A 26,496-nucleotide genomic window follows, 5' to 3' on the forward strand; every position below is an offset into this window, starting at 1 on the left:
CTTATTCTCATTCAGTGTAAGAAAATTATGTGATAACCAAATTTTAACCTCATGCAGACAGTTGAACAGAGGTTGCAAAGAAGCAGACACATCGGATTTCAAAGGTGAATAAATCTATAACTATTATTTCTAGAACTCTTCAAACCCTGATAATAACACCAATGCTTTTTTCTCAACAAGTCCTTCAGGGACACAGACACAGACACACTGAGTAGAACTACAGTGTAAAACTGTTGGAGTAATGCTTTTAGATAGCGATAAATGACTAAATGAAATTCAGTCATGTGTGTCAAGAATAACTTTAATGCACCTTCGGATTCCTTCTCCAAATTCTACTGAAGGAATGGACTTCATTCTTCCAAAATCAATTTCATCAATAGCTTTTGTGATGGAGAACGCTGTCTTTAGCAGTTTCAGTAATGGCTGACAACAGTAGTTTGCTCAATGACCCCACTGTTGATACATGTGTTTGTGCACGGATGAGACCCCAATACAGCTGTTTAGTATAAATGAACATTATTTCATCTGTGAAGTTATAGTGGACGTAGTATAACTTCTTATTGTCTGCATTAAACTTGAGCATGAGTTAATTTTCTGTTAATGGATGATTTTCTCACCTTTTTATTGTCAAAATGTTGCTTCTACCAGCAGCACTGCAACTCAGTCGGTGGTTTTGAGGGTAAATACTAAGAAATAGGAATATATAAACAGTCTTGTGGTGACATAATGGCTGACAAATTCTATCACAGTAAATAGTCAATGAGATCACACTTTTTCTTACACTCTTACCTGTATTGACAAAAGTTTATCCGTCACAGTAAGGGTAATATCTAATGGCTGACAACAACTCTGGGTGGCCAGTCATAGCCTTTAAAAACATACCCTTTAAGTGTAAATTTGTTTGAAAAGGTGAAAAATCATCTTTTGAGGCTTTGAAGCTAATTTCAACCATTCACCAAATTTTCTTCTGACAAAGGTTCTAAAATAGATCTAAATGGTACACAGATTAAATCTTTCTAAAGTCAATATTTGGTAGATGTCTAGGTCATATATAGTTTATTTTTTCCTTTCAAAATGCGATATCAGGCTTTTTTGTGGTGAAATGTTTGTGATTAAACAGCAATAACAATACCAGGCTTTGGTCATAAAGATGGAAGTAATGTGCCTTTGAAGGTTTCAGTAGTTGAACCTGTCAAAGGAATGTTGGCTGAGTGTTGGTACATCAGATGTCAGAATTTGGACTTCAAGTTGGACTTCTAACTCACAAAGCCAGAGCAGCCCCACCAGCCCCATATTCTGAATCTAATTAGGAGCAATGCATGTAAGTGTTGGTAAAAATGTAAAAATTCGAATTTAGTCTGCTGCAAATTGCACGATAAAGGTGAAGGCATCACTTTAGGGCCCAGACCAGTGTTCATGGCGTCTCATCAAATATAGGTTATCCAGTGTTTTTGTGTCTGCTGTTTGCTAACTTCTGATCGTCTGCACTGCACACTGTTTCAGATGTTTTTCTTCTTCAGTTCAGTAATAACAGTGCACATGCACACACAAACACACACACACCATATCCCACACAGAGGAGGCACAGTGAGAGCCTCCTTCTGTGTTTTAACTAGACTCTTCTCTTGCCCTAGCTTGCTAAGTTCTCTGAGGACACTCTAAGCAGCTACACCGAGATGGTTTCCTCCCAGGTATAACCTCATGCTGTTTGACACCCCATTCTCTCCCCCCGCCTAAACTTGCTTGGCTCCCAAATCCACCTGAACGAACCCACTCACTGTCTTTACCCGTTTGTTTGCAACCCTTCTGTGGAACCATTGTACATAGCTCTTGCTACTTTTCCACCTTCCCCTCTCACCCTCAGTCCCACTTACATCTGAATGTCTTACATAGACATTAGATTCGGTGTCCTTTTTGTTTGCTTTTTGCTTTCATCCAAATACTTGACTTTGCTTTCTGTTTGTAAATGCTGTACATGTGATTTCCCTCTCTTTGAATGGTTTTGTTTGGACATTATTAGTCAACACAATTTGACCAAGCAACTCTTCATGTGATTTTACACTCAGATGCCTCCCGTTATAAGATAAGATAACCTTTATTAGTCCCACACGTGGGAAATTTGTTTTGTCATCGAATAGTTACCTTCAATAATCTATCCTGTGTGTTTAAGATTATGTGTTCATGTCCATGGTTACTACTTCTGTTCCCACCACCTTACACAGCTTCTAACCAAACTCAGTCATTGTCTTCTGTTATAACTGGACAGTAACAACTGCCACCAGTCTGTCTTTTTGCAAACATTTAGTATTTGGCGTTTGAATCAGAGAAAATGATAGAAAGTGTTGAGGATAAGAGAGGCACTGACTCTTTGTTGGACCTTTCACCTCTGCTTTTTTGCTTATACTGCATGACTGGAAATTAGGTTTCCTCTCCTTGTGTCCTCTCCTTATCAACAGTGAACCATGAAAATATTTTCCACCTAATTTCATGAAATAAAGTTTGACTTTGTGTTTGGAAGACATGCTGGTCAGTGAGCTGCAGGGGAGTTCAATGAAAGACTTTGAACTCCTCTGTGGCTGTCAATCCTGCACATTAGCAGCTCAATCTGTTATTTAAACTTGTAGGGAACATGTCTATAGAAAAGGGAAGTGTAGTGGACAAATTTGCATTCACGAAAGAGAACTGGGGTGGCTACTTCTGCTGACAATCTAATTACGGTATCTGACAGCTTAGTAGAAGAGGAAGATTCATCAAGAGGAAGGTTTCTCTGTTAAACATGCTCCTGATCTGAACCTAATGACACTTCAGATCTCTGCAATACACTTCAGTTCTCTGACATGCAGTGATCAGGCATAAAGTTTATGACCACTGACAATAATAATAAAGTGATTATCTCTTCATATTGGCATCTGGGTTAGTGGGTGGGATACGGGGGGGGGTGGGGGTATTTATACATAGAGAAAAGGCAGGTCTGTTATGTATTTCTTACTGGATACAGGCACCCTAGTCAGGAGTGGAGCACCCGACCTGAGGTCCAAAGGCGATTGGTGTTCCTACATGTATATTGCCCCTCCTCATAAGACTCATACATTTTAGTCATGTATTTAAGCATTTAGGTTTTTGATATCTAGTAGTAAGTAGTTCTCTTGATAACTGTGTGTCTGTGTGTGTGTTTTCACTTAAGCAGGAGATGCTCCGATGTGTATGGAGACACCTGGTTGCTGTCCTGAAGGGAAAATCTCAGACACTCTGCTGTACTTCCAGCCTTTTACATACACTGGGATCTGTCACAGTGAGTATTGTAGGCCATTAGACAAATACATCTAGGTAAAAAAATGCTACCCAAAATGCATTTCATGTTGCGTCTAGATCAAATTAAAAATAGAATAAAATTATATGCAGCTCTGTTCTGTAAGCTTTTGATATATGATCATAGAACAGAACACCTAATCTGTGCTGGCTAACCTCATATCAAATTTCTATGTAAACTTAGGGTATTTTCATACCTGCAGTATTAAGTCCATTTACGTCGACTATCAAAATCGTCGACGACTGATTTAATAGTCGACGCGTCGTTTGAAGCTTTGTAAGATCACAAAAGACGCAGGAATAAGTGGCAGGATTTAAGAGTGTAATAACGGACTGAAACAGTCTGAGCACTCGGTCAGTTGGGGCCATCTTCCCAATGTATTCTTGGATGTTCGTTGTCTCATCCTGGACTGTGGTGCTGACACTCACCAGTCCCCGGCCCCCTTCCTTCCGCTTAGCGTACAGCCTCAGGGTGCTGGATTTGGGGTGAAACCCTCCATGCATGGTAAGGAGCTTTCTTGTCTTTATGTCAGTGGCTTCTATCTCCTCCTTTGGCCAGCCTATTACCCCAGCAGGGTACCTGATCACGGGCAGGGCGTACGTGTTGATGGCCCGGATCTTGTTCTTACCATTCAGCTGACTCCTCAGGACTTGCCTGACCCTCTGCAGGTACTTGGTGGTTGCAGCTTTTCTAGCGGCCTCTTCATGGTTCCCATTCGCCTGTGGATCCCCAAGTACTTGTAACTGTCCTCTATGTCTGCAATGTTGCCTTCTGGTAGTTTGATCCCCTCAGTTCTGACTACCTTCCCTCTCTTTGTTACCATCCGACTACACTTCTCCAGTCCGAACGACATTCCAATGTCATTGCTGTATAGCCTGGTAGTGTGGATCAGTGAATCGATGTCTAGTTCACTCTTGGCATACAGCTTGATGTCATCCATGTACAGGAGGTGGCTGACAACTACTCCGTTCCGTAGTCGGTATCCGTAGCCAGTCTTGTTAATGATCTCACTGAGGGGGTTCAGGCCTATGCAGAACAGCAGTGGGGACAGAGCATCTCCTTGGTAGATCCCGCACTTGATGGTGACTTGTGCTATGGGCTTGGAGTTGGCCTTTAGTGTTGTACGCCACATCCCCATTGAGTTCCTGATGAAGGCTCTTAGGGTCCCATTGATCTTGTACAATTCTAGGCATTCCAGTATCCAGCTGTGGGGCATTGAGTCAAAGGCCTTCTTGTAATCAATCCAGGCAGTGCACAGGTTGGTCAGTCTGGTCTTGCAGTCTCGGCTGATTGTTCTGTATACCAGTAGCTGGTGTTTTGCGCCTCTGGTATTCTTGCCAATCCCTTTCTGTGTCCCGCTCATGTATTGACCCATGTGCCTGTTCATCTTAGCCGATATGATGCCTGACAGGAGCTTCCATGTAGTACTGAGGCAGGTTATTGGTTGGTAGTTGGAGGGGACCGGTCCCTTCTTGGGGTCCTTGGGGATCAGGACCGTCCGGCCTTCAGTTAGCCATTCCGGGTGTCTCTCGTTAACTAGCAGCTGGTTCATTTGTGCTGCCAGACGCTCGTGGAGTGCAGTCAGCTTCTTCAGCCAGTAGGCGTGAACCATGTCGGGCCCTGGTGCTGTCCAACTCTTCATACTGGAGACCCTTTCTTGGATATCTGCCACTGTGATGGTTACTGGACCCTGTTCAGGGAGGTCGCTGTGGTCTGCCCTCAGATCCTCTAGCCACTGAGCATTGCCGTTATGGGTTGCATCCTTCTCCCATATGCTCTTCCAGTATTGCTCCATCTCCAGCCTTGGTGGTGCTGTTCTCTTATTGTTCCCTTGCCACTGAGAGTACACCTTTGCTGGTTCTGTGGAGAACAGCTGGTTTATTCTCCTGCCTTCTATCTCTCTGGTGTACCTCCTCAAGCGGCTGGCCAAGGCTGTGAGTCTTTGCTTGGCAGTTTCCAAGGCCTCAGGTATGGACAGCTTGCTGTATTTCTTAGGCACCTTATTTGTCGCACCTTTCTGCAACTCCGTTAGTTGGCTAACCTCCCTCTGTGCTACTTTGATCTTGCCCTCTAGCCTCCTTCTCCATGGAGGTTACTGCCCCTTGTCGCTGTTCAACTTGTAGCCAAGCATCTCACTGATCACTGCTGCCGTATTGTAGATCAGCTTGTTAGTGTCGGTAATCGTGGTTGTAGGTATTGCCCGTAGTGCTGCATTAACATCATCTAGCAGACCTTCTGAGGGTACTTCACGTAATCTTGGTAACCGGCTACGGGGGATCCAGGTTTCAAGCTTGGTCATGATCCTATTTTTCAGGTCAGTTCCTCTCGCACTCAACGATCCTTCTCCTATCGCACTTGGGGCTATGTACCCAATCTCGGGTGGGGGTGATGATATCTCCCCCCTGACCTGGCGTCCTGACTCCTCCTTGCCGTAGCATTTGTGTTGTACCTCGTCAATCTCTAGCTGTGAGAGACTGTGACAAAAAAAAAAATTTCCCCCAGGGATCAATAAAGTATTCTGATTCTGATTAAACATGTATGAAGTAAAGCTCAGAGTTGATAGAAGAGAGCCTTCAGGATTTGAAGAACGTTTGTATGGAAGAATGGGTCAAAACACAGCCGAGCAACCTTGATCCATACGGGGGTGTCATCACCAACAAAGGCTTCTGTATAAAATGTTAAATGCATTTCAGTAAGTCTGTTCAATACTTTTCCCTGTGTCATTTCTCATTCTTACACATAATTTAAGGAAACCTATGTTTTGATTTCTGTCCATGTTTGGATTCGATGGGTTGTTACTGACATCTGGTGAGAATTTTATGTCAATAGCACCTTTAGAAATATATTAGAACATATACTTTGCAAATTGGTGACGGTATCAGATTGATACCAAAATTTGAAGCACCACTCCGAGCTGCCATAAAGGTGGAAATAGAGTACACTGACATAATAGACATGCACAATAATTATAGATTCACCCTGAACATCCACCTTTCTCGATTGGGAAGAAATTGTCTTTCAAACTTTTTCTTCTTTTTCAGTCCTTGTACCATTTTCAGAGGAATATTTTTGTTTGTTTGTTTTTTGCCAATTAACACTGACCTATGAATCATTCAAGCATAAAAAACCACCTAATGCAAGGGATGAACCAGTGTTGTCTCTCTACATAATGAACAGATTCTAAATAATATCTTTTGGATACAATAATTATAGTTATTGCTTCCAAGGATGGCACAACCAGTTATTATTAAGTTAAGACCAATTACTAGGTAGGTTTGGATAGCTTTTTTCCCTTAATAACTTAGGTTATCTTTGCCCAATACATTTAAACTTGGTTGATGATCTGAAACATGTAAGTGTGATGAAATTGCAAAAACCAATACAAAATCATGAATGGGTGAAATACTTTCTCACAGCACTGTTAAAATATTTTCGAGGACGTGGACCTTATGCAATTTCAAATTGTACGTATTTAGGCACATGGGTCCTATACTACAGTGTGTGTGTGTGTGTGTGTAACTCTTCTGTGTGGATATTTGGAACTGTTTTGGAATTCCTAAAGTAGTGACCAAACAATGCTTCCCTGAGCCAGCGCTTTATAGAGGTTAAAAAGCCTAGAACTCTTCTTATCACTGAAAGCTATTTTCTCAGGAAGCTTTTTGTTCTGTAAGTGTGTGTTTATATAATCTGTACTTTTGTTTTGCGTGCAGGTTCTATGTTGTGTGGACAAGCAGGGTATTCTTTCGTGGCCAAATCCCAGTCCGGAGACTGTGCTGTTCTTTAGTGGACGAGTGGAACCATCACACAACAGTCAAGATGACCTCAGAGACAACATGTCTGTTAACTCATACTGCCAAATGGAGATGGATGATGACAGGGAAGAGGTTTGTTTGTTCTCTTAGGCAAAGCTTTTAGCCCCCCAAAATTAATTTTAGAGTTTAATAAAAAAACAACAAAAAACAAGAAAACCTTTTATTGTCTGGTAGGGCCAGGAGGCAGAGGCTCTGCTTTGTCTGCAGAAAGAGCCCCCCCCTCAGCCGGGAGTGGGGCCAGATCCCAGCGAGATGTCGCACGAAACAGCACTCTCATCTGACACTCTCCAGATTCAGCAGCACTGCCAGCCTGTACCCACTTGCACTAAACACCACTCTGGATCGAATGTGAGCTTCAGCCATGACACTGAGGGAGGCGAGGATGCCCAGACACCGGTACAAACTGCAACTGAAATTTCTAGTAGAGCTCTTTTAAAAAAAAAAAAAAAAAAAAAAATTAATACATAAAATTTTAAAAACAGATGGTGAAAACGTTAGTAAGTCCCATTAATACTGAAATTTTGGGTTATCTGAGATGTAAATGTTGTATTAAAATTTTTTTTGTCAGTTTGAATTTTCACTGCTGCTGCTATGGCCTACATATTTAAGCTAACCAATAAGAAATAACTTAAAATGACAGGGAACTAACCAGCACAGTACAAATAAAGTGTAGGAACTCAGGAAGTTGGTATGTGGCTTCAGGTTTTTTTCTCTTATCTCAAGGATTTTTCACTGGGCTGTCCTGAAGTGGAGGCTGATGACTTTGTGTGTGACTACCACCTGGAGATGCTGAGCCTGTCACAAGACCAGCAGAACCCTGCCAGCATCCAGTTTGATGACCAATCCTGGCAGTGCCACCTGCCCTCCCTAAAGCCACTGGGCCTGAATATCATGCTAAACCTCTGCAATGCCAGTGTCACCAAGCAGCTCTGTCGCTTCTCTGACCATCTATCAAACCTGGCTCTGCAGGAGAGCCACGGCACGGTGCTGCCAGTATATGTTCCATGGGGGCTCTGTGAGCTTTCCAGACTTATAGGTGAGCATGTCAGAACTGATTCTTATATAAACTAAACAAGTAATGACTTCCCTGAATCTTTTGGTTATATCCAACAGCCTGTGGGTCGCTATTTAACACAATGTATAAGTTACAGGTTACATGCTGATATAAACCTATTTAACAATGGTTATCCTGTGGCACAGAGGATTTTACAGATCCTCTACGCCCAGCCTACTCAAGCAATGGCCTACAGGCCACATGTGGCCAGAAGCAACCTCTGAGTGGCCCTGTCAATGATCCTGCCAGAAATGCAGAGTAAGACGGGAGGAAAAAAATTTCAAACTGAAATTTCTACAGCATAATGTAGATGGTTAAACGCAACACTCCTAATAGCCTAGTAATATTCAGACCGCAGTGCATTGTTGTAAACATATCTCTACAAATGAAACAAGTAGTCTATGATGCGACAGCAACATGCCTTTATCAACCCAACAGGAAAAATGAAAACCACTGATTTAACCCTGCTGTGTCTGACAAGCCAGGGTTTATTTTTTATTTTACCACTAAATCCAAATGTCGAATCTGTGTGTTTAATTTGTAACGAGTGTGTGGTATGATTATGTAGGCTAAATTATTATGTAGGTAAAGTGCAAAGTGCTCCCAGCAGTAATAGAAGCATTAAAAGCACATATTACACGACAGGGGTTAAAAGAGAGATTTTATACAAATAATATATTCTATTATTATATATTCTTTGTTCATTACTCGTAATGAACAAAGAATATATGTTTTACTTTACTTTACCAAATTAAATTACAAAAAATTAGCTTTCTCAAGACGTTATGTTCTCATTCACTGGTATATAATTTTAAATAAATCACTGCATCCGAATCGATTGAGTGCGATATTAAAATCTATCAGAGAACAATTCAGAAGCATTGTTTTCTTCTTTTTGTCTGTTTGTCAGGGTTCACCCCTGGTGCGAGAGAGTTGTTTAAACAGGAGAACCACTTGACCCTCTACCAGCTGCCATCTGGAGAGAAGACCAAGGAGTTCACATCCCACCGCCTTCATTACTTCACCAAACGCCAGCCTCCCATCTCCCATCTCATCTCTCTGTTCGTACGAGACTCTTCATCCAGTGAGTCAGCACACTATTATTGTTTTGGGTTTTATGATGCAGTTTTAATAAAATGTTCAGCACCATCTCTTTATTCCCTGCACATAATCCATGTTCCTGTATATGTTTCTCTCCAATCCTCCCTTTGGCCAAACAGTACCATAATGTTTTGTTGTTTTCTTTCTTGATAATGCTTTTATGCACTGTTAGATAATGTCCAGATGCTGTCACATGGTTCAGCTGACCTTATCCTGGAGGCCTGCACTGACTTCTGGGATGGAACTGATATCTACCCCCTCTCAGGCTCAGACAGGTCTGTCTTTGGCTTTTTGTTTGTGCTTGAAGTCAACATAGTTACACTTTCCAAATGCGCACAGTGAATTTGGAAAGTTTTCATTTCATCCTTTGGTTCCTGTGTCACAGAAAGAAGGTCCTGGACTTCTACCAACGTGCCTGTCTATCAGGTTACTGCTCAGCTTTTGCGTATAAACCCATGCAAGTATCTCTGTCTAGCCAGCTGAATGGGAAATGTATGGAACTGGCTCCTGGTCCCTGTCTGTTTTCTGGACTAGAGTTGCCCTCCACGACTCCCATCAAACACAACTCCTGCAGGAACAGCTGGAGCTCAGATGGTATGGACTGTGACACTGATGAAATGGGTGGTTTTGCATTTGAGCAAGACAAAACTGTACAAGAATTAAAGGAAATATGTTGTCACTGCAAAGCTCAATTGCTGTTATCCAAGGTTCAGTAGTTTGACTTGTTTATCAAAGACCATGACTTGGACAGATGCTTTTTACTTACTTGGCAATCACTGCATACAAGTGAGTTAGTAAGTTTTGATTCTACATGTCTTGGAAGTGACTGTAAATTGCAAAATTGTATGGATAAAGAGATTTCTCTGACTTTAGACAGATGTTACATTGTTTAGTTACCCTCTCTTTCCTCTTTCCCGTCGTGCTCACAGAAGGTATAGGTGAGGGTGTGGAGCGTGACGACTGTGTTCAGGCCCTAAGCGGGCAGATCTTTATGGGAATGGTGTCATCCCAGTTCCAGGCAAGGCTAGACACGGTCCGTCTCATTGATGCCCTCGTCACTGCTTGCATCCGCTTTGTTTACTTTTCCATGGAGGATGAGCTCCGCAGCAAGGTGAGTACAGTCAAGCTCTTAATCATTGCAACTAAAAGCTTACTTATTTAGTTTTAACTTATTTATTTAGTATTTCTATTATCTATAAGTATCTATAAGTTTTTGCTCATTTACAGACAAATAGGACAAAGGTGGTAACTTATTTAATTACTGCTAATTACTGTTCTCCGTCATCTAAAAAGATTTGATGAGGGTCTAACAGCAAATGACATTGCGTGTTTCACTTTAGACAGGTGTGCTCTCACACAAGGTCACAGTTTATGACCTGAAGAAAATTTTCAGATTTGTTTGGAAAAACCTACTAAAATACTGGATACTACTATATAGTAGTGTCTATATATAGTCTAGTATACTGCTATAATCTACTATAAATTTGAGACGGCTCCTTTGGATTTGTGCAGGTGTTTGCAGAGAAGATGGGTTTAGAGACAGGCTGGAACTGTCATATCTCTCTGACACCAAACGGAGACGGTCCCTGTGATGGAGCTCCATCAAGCCCCAGTCATGGCTCCCTGCATGAGGATTTGAACCAAGGTACCCGTGTTTCTGACAAGTTTGAGTTAATATTCGTGTTATTAGTAATGGGAACAATTTTAAAGGCTGATTATATATTTAGTCATTAATAGTGTAGCAGCTATCAATTATTTTAGTAATCAAGTAAACTGTTGATTATTCCAACAAGTAATCGAATAGGAAGTATTTCTGTCTTATTTACAATAAATATTCAAAAGGGAAAAAAACATGGCTCTTTCAAAAGTTGGAATAATTGGAAATCTCCAAATATCCACCAAATATTTTGATTTAATTAACTCATTTAAAATCTGTTCTGGAAAATGATTGGGAGTGGGTAGGCTGTCAAGAATGGGCTCAAGATAACAGTTGACTCTACTTCCAAATGCAATGTTGGAATTAGATGAAGGAATAATATCAAAACTCAAAAAAAAAAGAGCATCAACATCAGGAGCATAAATAATTAGAAAAGCATTTGGTAGAGTAACCAAAAGTATCTATGATATGGATCAGACTTTGTGGCCTCCACTCTAAAGAGAATATTTGTACAACTGAGGATTGGCACACCTCTAGATTTATAAGTAAATGGAGCCTGAAAAACCTGAGAAACCTAATTTGCTCTCAACCTGTGCTGTTCAGCTGCACTAGCATGCGTTTCTTTGAGGAAGATAATTTCTTCTTCCAAAAATTTAAGGTGTGAAAGGACATGACCCTTCTTAACCACGTGTCCAAGACCTTTTACGTTCCAATTAACCAATGTGAGGTCTCTCATGTCGCTAGAAACAGAATTATTAGGTACTGTCGTAACAGGATACAACAACATAATATCCACCCAGAACGAGGTAATGCAAAAAGCAACTAATATCTAAATGTACAACCACATCTGAAAGAACACAATTACCCAAACTGTCAAACACTTCATGAAGGTAGATCAAGAGCTGTGCACTTCCACTCTGCTCTCTCTTCACCGTGATGCACCAGTAGTGTCTGCATCACTGCAGCTAAAGCACTAGTCTGTCTGTTAATCTCTGCTCCCCTCTTTCCTCACTCGTGAACAAGACCCTGAGATAATTAAACTTCTCTACCTGGGTCAGCAACTCATCCCTGACCCAGAGTGGGTCCTCCACCCTTTTCTGGCTGAGAACCATGAGGTGCTACTTTTAGTTCTCAGTGCTTCACACTCTGCCACATACACACTAAATGTCCCCTCCCTAACTCAGTGGGAGGGAAAAATAGCTGGCAATGCGTGTTTTCCTATGAGGTAAAGCAATTTATGGCAGCCCAGCCGTATCTCTGTTATATCTATAAAACCACTTACAGTCTCCTTTCTCGAAGTATTGGGTTCCTTCTCAGCAAAAAATCAGTTTAGTACTGTATATCAGCGGTCCTCAACCCCCGGGTCTCGGACCGGTACCGGTCCGTGAGTCGTTTGGTACCGGGCCGCGAGAGTTGAGGCTCAGGTGTGAAATGTATAGTTTTCAGGGTTTTTATCGGTTTTCAGCGTTAGTTTGTTATCGTTTTTATCGTTTTTATCGTTAACTCCGTTTTCCTGGGTCTTTTCACGTGTGTTATGAATAAATCTTCTTTTTTTCGGTACCGGTACTAGTTTTATTTTGTTGTATTTATCCGCGACACCTTAAAGGCCGGTCCGTGAAAATATTGTCGGGCATAAACCGGTCCGTGGCGCAAAAAAGGTTGGGGACCGCTGCTGTATACAACATACTGTATGCAATATACTGTGTATCTTAAGAGTGTATGAGTAAATGTACTTCGGTCGTTGCTGTGCTTTTTTTTTTTTTGGAAGTCGAATTTCCCAGAGGAACCCACCCGAGGGATTAATAAAGTTCTATCTTATCTTATCTTATCTTATCTTTTGGTGTTTTTCGTTGTTTTTTTTGTTTTTTTTCAGTAATGCTTCTTAATAAGTGTAGAGGAAGCCACACTATATTTTTTCTGTAACACAGATTCTCGGGATGAAGCAGAAGGTCCCCTGCTACCAGAAGAGGAAGCTCACTCTGACCTGGCCAGTTTCCAGCCCACAGATAGCGATGTCCCCAGCTTCCTGGAGGACTGTAACAGGGTAATTTGCTCTTAACCAGTGAAACTACTGTTCTAGCCCACAGAGGCAAAAGCAAAGTCTGCTCAGTCTTGTGTTTTATGTATTGCTTCCATATATTTTGTAAAGGCCAAGTTACCTCGTGGGATCCACCAGGTTCGTCCTCATTTGAAGAACATTGATAATGTGCCTCTTTTGGTGCCACTCTTCACAGACTGTACGCCTGAAAGTAAGTCTTATCTTACATATGGGTACCATATTGTGTACAAGATGTCCAGTACATTACTACTTAGTATTCTGAGTAAAGTTTAACAAAAGTGAACCAACGATCCACATGCCTGTATCACTTCCTTTCAGCCATGTGTGAGATGATCACGATCATGCAGGAAAACAGGGAGGTTACGTGCTGTCTGGGGAGCGCTGGCAATTTCCGCAATAGCCGCCTGTTCCTTCAGAGTGACCTAAGGTATGCTAATAATAAAATATATGAATATGCGCAATCATAACATAGAATCAACTGCCTCTGCAGTAGGTTGTCACAACTCTGTCACTGACTGCAGTTAGCTACAGTAATTCTTTTTCTAATATGGGGCTAACTGAGGCTGCAAAGCAGAACAAGGACTACCAAAGAGATAATAAATCATTTGGAATATTTGCAGATTAATTCAAAAACACTTTCATGCCACAGTGTATCCTGTATACTGCACCTGGCCAAACTAGAATAAAACAGGTCTCCTTTAAGCAAGTGACTTATAGTTTTAGAAATCCAATGCAAAGTTGGAAGAATGAATGGACAAGTCTCTTAATCAGACTCCAGCTGCAGTGTGCTGGAGATGATGGTTTACTCATCAGCAAAAAAATGAGCTTGTAATTGCTTCAGTACTCTGTTTCTTTGAATTGTCCGGTCAAAGCTGAGACTTAATCGCGCCACCTGACCTCTGTTTTACAGCATTGCTTTGGACCCTTTGTATCCATCTCAGTGTTTGTGGGAGACGTTTGGCTATGCCACTGGGGGAGGATTTAATGGAGAGGTCGAAGGACTGTCTCCATTGAGGCTGTCTGGACAGCTCAACAGCATGGGCTGTTCTGTTACCTTCCACCAAGGAGAGAGTGTGAGCATGGTCAAACTCATAGAACAGGTTAGATGCACACAGGCCCTTGTGTACCCGATCAGTCTAAGAGTAATGTTACATTTATAAATGTATCTGCCTTTGGCTGAATGTGTTGCAGGCACGACACACAACCTACGGCATTCGCAAGTGCTTCCTCTTTCTGCTGCAGTGTCAACTCAGTCTGGTTATCATCCAGGTGAGAAGGGAAGATTCATAAATTCTGAAGATGTGCCTGTTTACACTGCATTAAACATCTTCCTATTTCTGTGTAATTTACTGCATGATGTGCTTCTGGTGTTACAGTTCTTAGCCTGCTTAGCTCAACTTCCTCCTCCCATGAACACCACTGACATCCTCTGGGTGTCATGCTTCAGCTGCCCTCTGCTAAGGTACATACATACTGTAAATATCTAGAAACTAATAATTCATTGTTATTTTGTTGTTTCGTGAAGAAACTGGTTCTAATTTGTTCTCTGTTGGCAGTGTGTCACTTTTGGGAAAGCCACCTGATAGTACAGTTATGACAGTTGCCACAGGGAAGAACCTGGACGCAATCCCAAAGAAGGTAGTATCAAGTATGAGAAATAGAGTATACTCATGTGATATTATTCAGGTTTTTATTGTTCACACAGTGTATCTATTTCCTGTATCCACTCAAATGAATGCTTAATAAAATCTACTTAAAGAAACTCTGCTCAACCTCAGAGAAAGAATTAATTATAGACACGACCATAGCAGTTACAACTGGCAAATTACAAGACATGCACAAAAATGTCCTGCACTGTAATGGTGGACTATTTCGTCTACTGTTTTCCTCAGCATCAGTCATATGACAACAAAGTTGCAGCTACTATTGCAAAATACATGTTGCATAGCTTGGTTTTTATTTTTTATTTTACTAGTCCTTTATTTATCCAGGTAAAAAAATCTCATTGAGATTAAAAATCTCATTTCCAAGAGAAACCTGGCATCATGGCAACTAAAGTCAAAATACATGTACATAACATTTAAAACAAATACAATATCCCATACGAACATGTGAAAAATATACAATAACAGATCAATTAAGAGTAACATTAAAAAACAATCACACTGAATAAAAGAGTTACAACAGCTAGTAATAACTAGCCATTCTATATTTTGCGGTACTACTGAAGAAAGTGGTTATAAATCTTTGTTTTGTTCAGTCATTTGACTTTAGAATTTATGGGTAAGTTCATATGAAGGATCACATTAACTATTGAAGTCATTTGGCAGGCTAGGCTAGTATTTGCTGTCTTACTAGCAATAACCTTGGCAAGCAAGATACAATTAGCCATACATGAATCTGATGGCTATTTTGTAACATTAGCTGATAAAGTGATTTGAAAAGGAACAGCTACATTACCAGATCAGCTACTGAAATCTTGGATGAATTTGTGTATGTCTGTTTGCCAACCTCTTTAACCAGACTCAGAACTACTTCCTTGGCTGTTTCCTGTTGAAGTTTGGCCTGACTATGTGTGCCTACCTGTTGGCCTTTGGGTTTAGCCTACAAGCGGTCTGCCTGAGCAGTTTGTCACACTGCAACCTGAACTCCTCAGACAACACCACTGCCTCCTGTAATATATTTGCAAAGAGGTAGGAGTAACAATAACCTGCAACAGTCCATAGCTGTTCCACTCATAGACTTAATGCTAAAATTAATTACAATGCAGTTAGATTAGCAATAATGAAGAACAAGTAAGCAACATGTTAAAAACAAATATATTTCCATATATCTGCAGCGTTTCACCTAGTGCACCTCAGTGGTTCTTTGAACTGTCTAACGGTCTGCTGATGACGCAGAAGATCATGGCAGGGTTTCTTGTCTTGCACACAGGTAAGAGCGCCTTCATAGATATGTACAAGTGTCCTTTAGATTTTTATGATGTCTTAAAGCAGTTTGTGAGCTCTATGACAACGGCAGTCAGGATCTTAGAGTATTCCACTGGAGCGCGTCTTTAGTAAATGAAAACCCCTTTCCTCCCTCTGGTCAATTTGCGGGACCATAAAACAATTTTTATTCTGTTCTCGGAGCTTAGGTTTGCCCAAATCACCTGAAACTGCTTTTTTTTTTTTTTTTTTTTTTTTTTTTTTAACCCACACTGTGCTCTGCTAGGGATAGGGCTTCCCTCCGTCTTCTTGGGGGGGGGGGGTGCCTTCAACATTTCAAATGCTAATAACTAAAGACAGGTTGGTGTAGACTCACAGCTTAGGAATGAACAAAATGGATACAGCATACATACATTAAGCGGCTGTGTTTTATGCAGTGTTGGGGATTAACGGATTACATGTACCACCGTTACGTATTTAAAATACAAAATATGAGTAACTGTATTACATTTACTGTTTAAAAGGGTGGTACTCAGAATACAACCATTAAGAGGCTCTAATGCCTGTGTCTCAATCTCACGGCCCATGTCACCTCTACTTACGGAATTTAAAAAAAAAAAAAATTTTATTATTCAAAAAAGTATTTAAAATGAAGGCAATAGGCAGAGTGTTACAGGCATAGCCTTAAAGAATGTAGCCTCATGGGTAGTGTAGTCCGTGCTGCAGCGAGAATGGACTGTCATATCCGTTATGTGTCTGTGAGCATGTAAATATAATAATAACCACTGCAGCCAAGAAGAGTGCCTGACGAGCCCAGTTGTAAGTAAGCTGTTAAGACTCGACTGTACACCGTGTTCGTGTTTTCCTCCGAAACAATAAGTTCCGTTGAAGCAGTCTTTCAACGCCTCTCTCTGTCTTTCGCTTGCAAAGTTGACCCACACAACAAAGTAAAGCTAGTTTTCAGCTACAAGCCCGTATTAGCCAGAGGTCCCTTTACTACGGTTCAAAGCCGCGGACCTGTTTTATATACACGCGGAATAGTTTTCTATACGAGATCGCTGCAAAAAGTGCAGCCTTACCTAATGTCCACCTACTGTTACTCATTTATATTAAGATTTAAATATCTAGTTGGTATTGGTATGGCGAGTAACCTTCAGTGATAGTAATAAATCACAGCAATAGTACATTCATGTAGTTCTAAAGCATGATAATATATTAAGTAATCCAAAGTATTCTGAATATGTTACTCTCATTGAGTAACGTAACGGAATATGTTACAAAATACATTTTGGGGCATGTAATCTGTAATCTGTAGTGGAATACATTTTAAAATGTAACCTTCCCAACACTGGTTGAATGTATAAGCCATGTGCGAAGTTCACTCTGACGCCTCTGCCTTTCTAAACGGAGGGACAGTAAGTGTGTGTGTATATGTAAGTGTGTAAAAACTGCACATAGATTAACACCAATAGTATTTTGTCTATATCCGCAATTGTAGAAATTAATCTCATGTAAACAATAACGTCACGTCAAAAGAGGCTCACACCTCTGACGTTGCATGACTAAATCTCAGTTTTCCTCGTCCACACAAACGCAAAAACTGAGTTTTTGAAAACCTCCACCCTGGCAGGAGTTTTTTAGAAATCTTAGTTTTCAGTGATCAAAAACACCGTACACATGTGGACGAAAGGTGCAAACACATAGAAAATCCTGCGTTTTCAAAAATACCCATGTACATGTGGACGTGGCCCATTTTCAGAGAGGTAGTTTGAAAGAAAAAAAAAGAACATTTTGAACTCACCCATACTTGGTGTGTGTTCAAAATGTATGGGGTGTCTGGCCCATTGCTACGGGCCATTCGATCCCAATACAACCGTTGCAAGAGCTTGGTTCGCATTGCCGGCAATAAGTCGGACTCGTTCCCGGTGGGTGATGGGCTCCGCCAGGGCTGCCCTTTGTCTCCGGTTCTGTTCATAATTTTTATGGACAGGATTTCTAGGCGCAGCCAAGTGGCGGAGGGCTTTCGCTTTGGTGGCCTCAGAATCTCATCTCTGATTTTTGCAGATGATGTGGTTCTGTTGGCTTCATCGGGTGAGGGCCTCCAGCTCGCACTGGAACGGTTCGCAGCCGAGTGTGAAGCAGCGGGAATGAGGATCAGCACCTCCAAATCTGAGGCCGTGGTTCTCAGCCGGAAAAGGGTGGAGTGCCCACTCCGGGTCGGGGATGAGTTCCTGCCCCAAGTGGAGGAGTTCAAGTATCTCGGGGTCTTGTTTGTGAGCGATGGGAGAAGGAAACCGGAGATCGACAGACGGATTGGGGCTGCAGCTGCAGTAATGCGGACGCTGCACCGGTCCGTCGTGGTGAAGAGGGAGCTGAGTGTAAAAGCGAAGCTCTCAATTTACCGGTCGATCTACGTCCCTACCCTCACCTATGGCCACGAGCTGTGGGTAGTGACCGAAAGAACGAGATCGCGGATACAAGCGGCAGAAATGAGCTTCCTCCGAAGGGTGGCTGGCCTGTCCCTTAGAGATAGGGTGAGAAGTTCGGCCGTCCGGGAGGGGCTCAGAGTAGAGCTGCTGCTGCTCCACATCGAAAGGAGCCAGCTGAGGTGGTTCGGGCATCTGACAAGGATGGGTGAGGTGTTCCAGGCATGTCCCACCGGGAGGAGGCCCCGGGGCAGACCCAGGACACGCTGGAGAGATTATATCTCTCAGCTGGCCTGGGAACGCCTTGGTGTTCCTCCGGATAAGCTGGAGGAGGTGGCTGGGAGAGGGAGGTCTGGGCTTCTTTGCTTAGGCTGCTGCCCCCGCGACCCGGCCCCGGATAAAGCGGATGAAGATGGATGGATGGATGGATTTTGAACACAGATTGTTTTGATAATCACGAGATGATCAGTAAAACTCCCATGTTAAAGATGAGTGATTGTGTTTTCTTTTTTAAAATCGAACTTTTCTTATTGTTGTTCTGTCATTTACCAGTGGTAATCTCCCTGAGCTATGTCCATCGCTCGCAGCCTTTATGGAAAAAGAGCCCATTCAGCAATACCTGGTGGTGTGTCACTGTACCTGTGGTGTAAGTAATTATGTTCTTTAGATAATGTTAAAGCCCAGTGTTTATCAACATCTTTGCAAACATCAAGGACTAAGATTAACGCTGGTTTTATAATAGATTTCAGCAGTCCTGTTTTGAGTGATCAGTAAGACTAGAAAATTGCAGTGTATAAACACCAGTACATTTAGCTTTAGATACTGTACTTACAACAGGGTTAAAATGAACAGATTGGTGCTGGAGTTCATGTGTTTGTCTATTAAAGATGTTAAGCAATGTTTAGAGACATATTTACTAATGAGACTGCAAGACAACTTTCAAAGTGAATGCAATGTTGTGTTGACATACTGCACTCACAAAGCTAGAATCAAACTTTGAACATTGTGGTTATGTTGCTGCAACGTTACCACCTGAGAGAAAACTCAGTACCGTGCAAAAGTCTTGATCCATGCTTCATTTAGATTTTTTGCTATGAAAGTATATGTGCAGCAAATAGTTTAGACATTTTCTATCTTGGTACGTGTAGAAACCTTGTTATTTTTACAGCATCGGTGTCATATTTGTGACCATTGTCATGCTAAAAAATGAAGCCATTGCCAATCAGTTGCTTTCCAGGTGGTAGTGGATGGTGGATAAAAATCTAATTGTACATTTCCATGTTCATAACTCCACTGAAGAGCCATGCAGACCTAAACCATTACAGTCTTCACCGTGTTTTATAGATTGCTTTTGTTCTTATTCTGCGTACAGATAAGAACAAAATGATTACTCCCACTACGAAATTTCAAGTTGATGTCAAAATTTCCCAAGTACTTTTTTTTTTTTTTTTTTAACAGAAGAGATTTTCAAACGAGCATTTCTAAATACATTAGGTTTCTTTAGAAAGCACAAAATATTTTTATTTGCACATATTGAAAGAATAATTTCAGAAAAAAACCCAAAAATGCCTGGGGTCAGTATTATTATCCCTCTGAAAAATTGACCTTTTCCATTGAGCCGTAGCCCAAACCACTGCTATGCAATGATGTGCTTTGACTTTAAAATGACCAAAGCTTCGAGTTAAAACTGGGATTTATCTTATTTATACAGTAGAAAAAAGTGTCTGAGCTGTCACTTGAGAAAGCATCAGGCCAGAAAGAAATAAAATCAATTTAGACTTTAGAAAAAGACTTATTGATGCCCACAAAGCAGTTGAATATAAAAAGTTGTAACATTTCCAAGTTTGAGGAACATGAGGAAGTGAGCCACCCAGTACAGAGCAAACCTGGCTATGAGAACATACATGCACTTCAAGAAATAGGTTTTACTATACCCTCCAAAAAAGACAAAATTATTACAAAAATTAAATGACAGAAACAAGCCATATTAATAATTAAGTGGGCCCATAAAAGAGGTTAACTAAACAAAATTATACTCAAAAAAAGTACAAAATATCATAATTCAACAAACAGACTTCCCCAAATGAGAGACAGCTCCGCTTATATAGTGACTGAATGAACTATTGTATAAATAAAAGGTGAAAACCACAAAGCAATAGCTAAACATAATACAAGAAGAAACTCCATTCCCCCCTGAATCGTCACAACAGATGGTTAAGTCCATTCTGTTGCCTCTGCACTTAAACCAGCTCCAGGTAACAGAGTATTTCAGTTGTGTGGCTGCATGCAGCCATCATACTGGCAGAGGTAGGAAATGTGTCCTTTGGTCAAATGAGACAAAATTCTAGCTCTTTGGCCAAAGACATTGGTTATGTTTGTAGAAAGAAGGGAGATGTGTGCAACCCAAAGCATACTGTCCTCACACCAAACTATGGGGATGCTGCAGCAAGTGTGGAAGTGGGAAAACTCATCATGGTCGATGAAATCATGAAGAAAGAGGGAAATGTGAAGATTTTAACAGAAAAACTCATGCAGTCCATAGTAAAAGTGGTTCTGGGTTGTTGCTTTGTCTTCCAACCTGACAAGGAGCCAAATCATATATAACTCGTGGTGAAGAACTACCTCCAGAAGACCAAAGTGATGGTACTGGGGGGAAAAAATTCAAGTATTTTCCAAGTACTGTTAAAACGTGTGCTTAAAAATTATATTTACATAGCGGGCTAACAATTCTGTCCAGCTGTATATAAGTCCTGATACCCCTGATTTTCAGTCCCGTTCTTGTGCAATTTGGCTTACCTCAAGCTCTTCTTCTTGTTTCCCTTTCTTAAGAATGGCTTCTTGATAGCCACACTCCATGAAAGTCATTACTGAGTCGTGGTCAAACAGTAAATGACTGAAAGATCAGATGCATTTCAAAGGAGGACTTTTAGGTCTTCGCTGGATTTTTCCTTCTTATTTCTAAAATTGTGTTTTGTCAGTTTTTATAACATTGTTATCATTATCCTTCATTGGTTGAGTTGGGTGCCTTTTTATGCCTGCACGAGTCATTGGCCAGTGTTAAAACATTCTTCTGAAAATGATTAGGTACAAGGACTGGACTGAAAACTGGAAAAAAAAGCACCTAATGTCCAAAGAAAAACTTTGAAAGAGCTTAATAATGTCTGTAAAACTATTGCCTATAGATATTTAAAAATACAAATTCTGAATTCTTCGAAACAAAATATAAAACAGGTGGGTGGCTCAAGACTTCTGCACAGAACTGTAGTTCTGCTGTTTACCTCAGAGTTGGCAGAATGTAAAAGGTAGTCATGACCATAATAAGATCTTGTCTTATGATACTTTATACGTTACAGTAAAATCAGTTGGGATTGCCTTTGTTTTTGAGTCTTTGTTAGCAATTTTTTTTATTAGTACCTACTTGGATCGGCTCGTTACAATCAATATACCACGAACGTGCGTGAAGTCTTAATAGTAACGCAGCAGAGTCTCCGGTTACATCATTTGCATGCGACACATGACACCACAACACAAGGAGAGCCCCAAGGAGTTGATTGTGTTCATCTGTGGACGTTGTGTTTAAACACTAGTTTGCTAGTTTGAGTGGGGAGTCAAGGAGGCCATTTATGTGAAAAGGGAAAGAGCTCCTCTGAATCGAGGAGGGGACATCTTTCACCATCATACAATGCTGTGATTGCAACCATTCCCCAACTCTATGAATAGTACTCATGGGCATTGATCAGTGGTCTTTGATCTGTGGTTGTTGATCAGTGTGGTCTGACCTCACAGCACATTGGGCTTGTCATTGTGCAAAGGTACTGTTTATAAGGTTGCAGAGACCTGCAGTCATCTGTGACTGAAGAAAATCACTTGAAAACTAAAAACGTCCAGATGAACAGAATTAACTCTTTGGGATTTACTTAGCAGGATGATTGAGCATGCATCAAGACAGTAGAGGAGGATATCAGACCGATGCTATTCCCATTCCTCAGTCGGTGGCGTTTTGTCAGACTTGAAGACCACAGTATTATTTGTTGTGTACCCATTTACCTCGTTGTCGTGTTTCAAAAATGGCGGTTATGATTTTCGATAAGGATACGCTCTCGTGAATCATCAAGTGACGCCACCGATTAGCCAATCGGTGGCATGCGGTTTGATGTCACATTTTAGTACCTGGTTGGACCGCTTGAGACTGTGGCCAAGCAGGTACTAAAAAGGTACCTGCTACCAGTCACTACTATCGTCCCATGGCGAACCCTAAAAACCCTTGTTAAGCCATACCAAGCCGACACGAGTAGGTACTAATGGAAAAGGGTATGTATATGTATGAAATCCTCTTGTCTGTACTTTTCACCAGACTGGTCAGCCAAATTGTTCAAGCCACAGTGGATTACCAGTTGTGGTGTGACAAGACTACTGTCCTGTGCTTTAAACTGGCTGACATACCGCTGGAGGCCTGGCTGCTAGTGTCTGTCTCCCTGCTGCTGGTGGTTGTAGTCAATGAAGTGGTGAAGCTACATGAGATACGGTACGAAATAGAAGAAGCTGTTAGAAATACATCAGTAGTGTTGGGGGGGGAGAAGGGATAGTATAAAATAGTTGGAAAACGATTAGAAGCAATATGATTCTGATTCACGTTGCACGGGCACCACGGTGGTTAGCACTTTTGCTGCACAGTAAGAAGGTCCTGAGTTCAATTCCACCATCAGGCCGGGGTCTTTCTGTGTGGAGTTTGCATGTTCTCCCCAGGTACTCCGGCTTCCTCCCACAGTCCAAAGACATGCAGTTAGTGGGGATAGGTTAATTGATCAATCTAAATTGCCCATAGGTGTGAATGTGAGTGCGACTGGTTGTCTGTGTCTCTGTGTTAGCCTTGCGACAGACTGGCGACCTGTCCAGGGTGTACCCCGCCTCTCGCCCTATGACAGCTGGGATAGGCTCCAGCGCCCCCCGCGACCCTGGAAAGGAGAAGCGGAAGCGAATGGATGGATGGACAATATGTTCTGTACAAATGTTAGAAACAGAAAGAGGGTAGCATGAACATGTGGTGGTGGAATAATAATAATGATAATAATGATGATGATGATAATAATGATATTAATAATAATAATGATATTAGCCATTGATTAATTAAATAATAATAATAATAATATTAATATGATGATGATGATGATTATTAATTTTTTAGATTTCAGGTCAGTCTTTGTTTTTCTCTTACACTCCTCAGAGCACTGAATTGCTGCTAAATTGTTTTTTTTGTGCGTTTGTTGATTATAAGCTCTGGTTTGTCCTCTGTGTCCTTTCAAAGGGTGCGAGTTCGGTACCAGAAGAGACAGAAGTTGCAGTTTGAAACGAAGCTTGGAATGAACTCTCCGTTCTGAAGTCGGTTGGTGGGGCAATACCAGGAGCCAGCTTGGTGCACATGCTGTAGCAGACAATTTAAGCCTAACTGCACTGCGGCCAGGCGAAGCAAAAGTCGAACAACCATGAGGGCAGTTTGACACATTTGTTCGAGCTTCTGGGACCGTTTTTTAACAGTTGATTCATGACAAAAAAGGCAGGGAAAAGAAAGACTCCAAAGAATCCAATTTAATTACAAACATTTAAATGATGTCAGAAGAGTTTGTTGTCTGAACTCTTGAAAGACATGAAGAATAATTTCTGAAGAAGCTCCTGCTTCATCTTCTTCACATCTGTTCTACATCTGAGAAACGTTTTACATGGGGTCCACTCCAGAAACGTTCCGCTAAATGCTACTTCACTTTCAGAGGATCTTAATGTGACATCCACTGAGACATGTTGAATTGTTGCATATCATCTGACTAGCTTTGATGATTTTTTTTTTTTTTTTTTAACAAGTCAAGTGGGAACACTGGGAAAAAAAAAAAGGTACCCGTGGAGCCCCAAAGTTTGTAATAATTATAAATATAGGCATGAGTACTTTTGAAGAACTTAGTTCTATTTCACTGAATACATAAACAAACAGTCGAATAAACGTTGTTTGTGAAAACATTTGAGGAGGTAAGATGCACACTTGAATGTGTTTTTATTAAAAATGGCTAATTTATTTTGTAAAGGAGGTTTTCCCATTTAGAGTTAAAAAGGAAACTAAAGCATGAAGTGCCACTCAGGTTCTCTCATATTTGCTGATGTGTTTGGGTTTATTTACTGCACTGTGTAGTTTGTTAGTTGACAGGAACAGGAACTATTTAGGTTGTTGAGCTTGTAACAGAGAATAAGTATAGAGTCATGAAGAGAGACATTATGCAATACAACCTGACAATGAGTCATTTTTTTACCCCTGAGACATAAAAGGTTGATGGGGTATTGTCGTCAAGGGGATCAATGTGGACACCCAAGTTTGGGAATGTAATAGCTAGAGAATGTAGCGACACAGGATTTTATTTTATTTTTTTAATTGATACGTGGGTGTATCTACTAAAAATATCGAATGAGTTTGAATCTCAGTGGCCTTAACCTTAAGGTCACAGGTCAAGTTCTCTGAAAATCTTCAGAATACTATTAGTTGAGAACACGTTCCTCAACAGCCTCAAAATAAATTTTTCCAGGGGCATGTTAACCCTGTGAGTGATCGAGAATTAAAATTGTTTTTCAGAAAATGTAAAAATCCCCCCAAAACCTTTGTTTTGAGTTGGAATTGTGTATATATAATATTGTTTTGTTTTTTTTTGGTTTTTTTTATATGTATGGGAATAAAGTTGAATTCACATATGGCATGTGCAGGTTGCAAAGTTTGCAATATTCATTGGCTGTCACAGTAGTTGTGATTAAAAACCTCACTTTATTCCATGTGTGTCCTAGGTTTTTGGAATTTTGTAAATATTTGTCATTGTAATAAGTAATATTGACAGATTGTTTCATCCATTTTTTTCCCATATTCGTCCATTTTGTCAGAGTACCGCAAAATGTAAGGATTATATTCTCTTGCAGACAATCACATGAATAAAGAAGACATGCAGTTAGACTATTGTCCAGTGAAGGGCACAGATCACACACACACACACACACACACCACCCTGTGGGCGGTATTTATCCTTCAACCTGTGATCATCTCCCCGTCTGCCCATTGTTCTCCTGTTACCACAGGTATCACTGTTGCCTTCACCCTCCTAATCTTATCAATATGTTACTACAGCCTTCTTCCTCTACTTGTCTACCACTACAATTTGTGGTTGGTTAGCTATCACCAGTTTGTTTATCCCACAGGAAAAATCCCACAGGATTTTTGCTCAATCGCAGCATTACTTAAATGAAGAGAGAGAATGATTAGGGAATTAGTTTCAGCTGACCAGCCAGCCTCCTTAGCATTGCTCCCTGAACCTGCTGCCCCACCCATCCTCTCTAAATACCCCACTGCCCGACTTAGGCAAGCGGAGCCATCTGGCCAGTTCTACCTCCCACCCATTTTCCCACAAGCTGGAGAAAGCAGCCACGATTATCTGTGCCCCTGGCTTATGGGCCACCTTTAACTTAAAAGGCTGGAGAGCTAATCCCAGGTGATCCAGGCAATGGCGTCCTTCATACACTGGAGCCAGTGGGACGTGATCCAAACAAAGTGAATGGGCATTTCAGGAAGCCACTGTATTGCCAAGAACTCTTTTTCAACAGTACCACCTTTCCCGTTCTAACAGGAAAAAGTTAGGGGTGTGCAGCACAGGTTCCCCACAGAGAGCCTTTTTAACCTGCACAAATGCCACCTGGCACTCCTCCATCCACTGTAGCAGATCTTGGACACCTTTTCAGAGAGGTCCGTTAGGGGCTGGTCAGCTCTACAAAGTTCAGAATGAACCAGTGGTAATATCCAGTCAGCCCCAAAACCACCTCATCTCTTTTTTGTTTTGTTTTTTTGTTTGGTCTTGGACATGTGCAGGCTGTGATGGTTGTCATTTTCTCCATCTGTGGCTGCACCTTCCCGCCTTCCACTGCAATAACACTGTGTGTACACAGTCTGTGTTGCAGGGAACTGATTATTTTACAGTATGATTACACCAACAAACCTGTGCTCTGCTCCAGACAGCTTTACAGCCATCGGGTCTCCTGCTCATCTATCCTTTCCCTCCAGGTCCTGTTGTTACTGAAGTAGGAAGAGCATGATTAAGGAATTATCCCAGCTCCCCTCCAGCCTTCCCTGG

At 41.3% G+C, this 26,496-nt stretch overlaps 1 protein-coding gene across 8 annotated transcripts in view; it reads left to right on the forward strand.

Moving 5' to 3' along the window:
- tmem94 (transmembrane protein 94) overlaps positions 1–25,326 on the forward strand; it is a 37,958-nt gene extending 12,632 nt beyond the window's left edge. Inside the window, exons 11-32 of one of the 8 annotated variants that reach the window (XM_085465437.1) lie at positions 1,635–1,691; positions 3,185–3,292; positions 7,021–7,194; positions 7,297–7,518; positions 7,846–8,158; positions 9,087–9,260; positions 9,450–9,552; positions 9,663–9,871; positions 10,207–10,388; positions 10,790–10,922; positions 12,863–12,978; positions 13,084–13,183; positions 13,312–13,420; positions 13,904–14,093; positions 14,185–14,262; positions 14,370–14,455; positions 14,550–14,631; positions 15,517–15,686; positions 15,833–15,927; positions 18,899–18,992; positions 22,701–22,871; positions 23,652–25,326. In XM_085465437.1, the coding sequence (XP_085321563.1) occupies positions 1,635–1,691; positions 3,185–3,292; positions 7,021–7,194; positions 7,297–7,518; positions 7,846–8,158; positions 9,087–9,260; positions 9,450–9,552; positions 9,663–9,871; positions 10,207–10,388; positions 10,790–10,922; positions 12,863–12,978; positions 13,084–13,183; positions 13,312–13,420; positions 13,904–14,093; positions 14,185–14,262; positions 14,370–14,455; positions 14,550–14,631; positions 15,517–15,686; positions 15,833–15,927; positions 18,899–18,992; positions 22,701–22,871; positions 23,652–23,724 (3,039 nt within the window). In that variant the 3' untranslated portion in view covers positions 23,725–25,326. The other 7 variants (XM_085465438.1, XM_085465440.1, XM_085465439.1 and 4 more) reach the window with 7 other exon arrangements.
- Positions 25,327–26,496: the final 1,170 nt, after the last annotated feature.

Source organism: Copadichromis virginalis, linkage group LG8 (assembly GCF_057382275.1).
Source record: "Copadichromis virginalis isolate Kocher_CV1m ecotype Utaka linkage group LG8, C_Virginalis_male_GT1.1, whole genome shotgun sequence".
NCBI lineage: Eukaryota > Metazoa > Chordata > Actinopteri > Cichliformes > Cichlidae > Copadichromis > Copadichromis virginalis.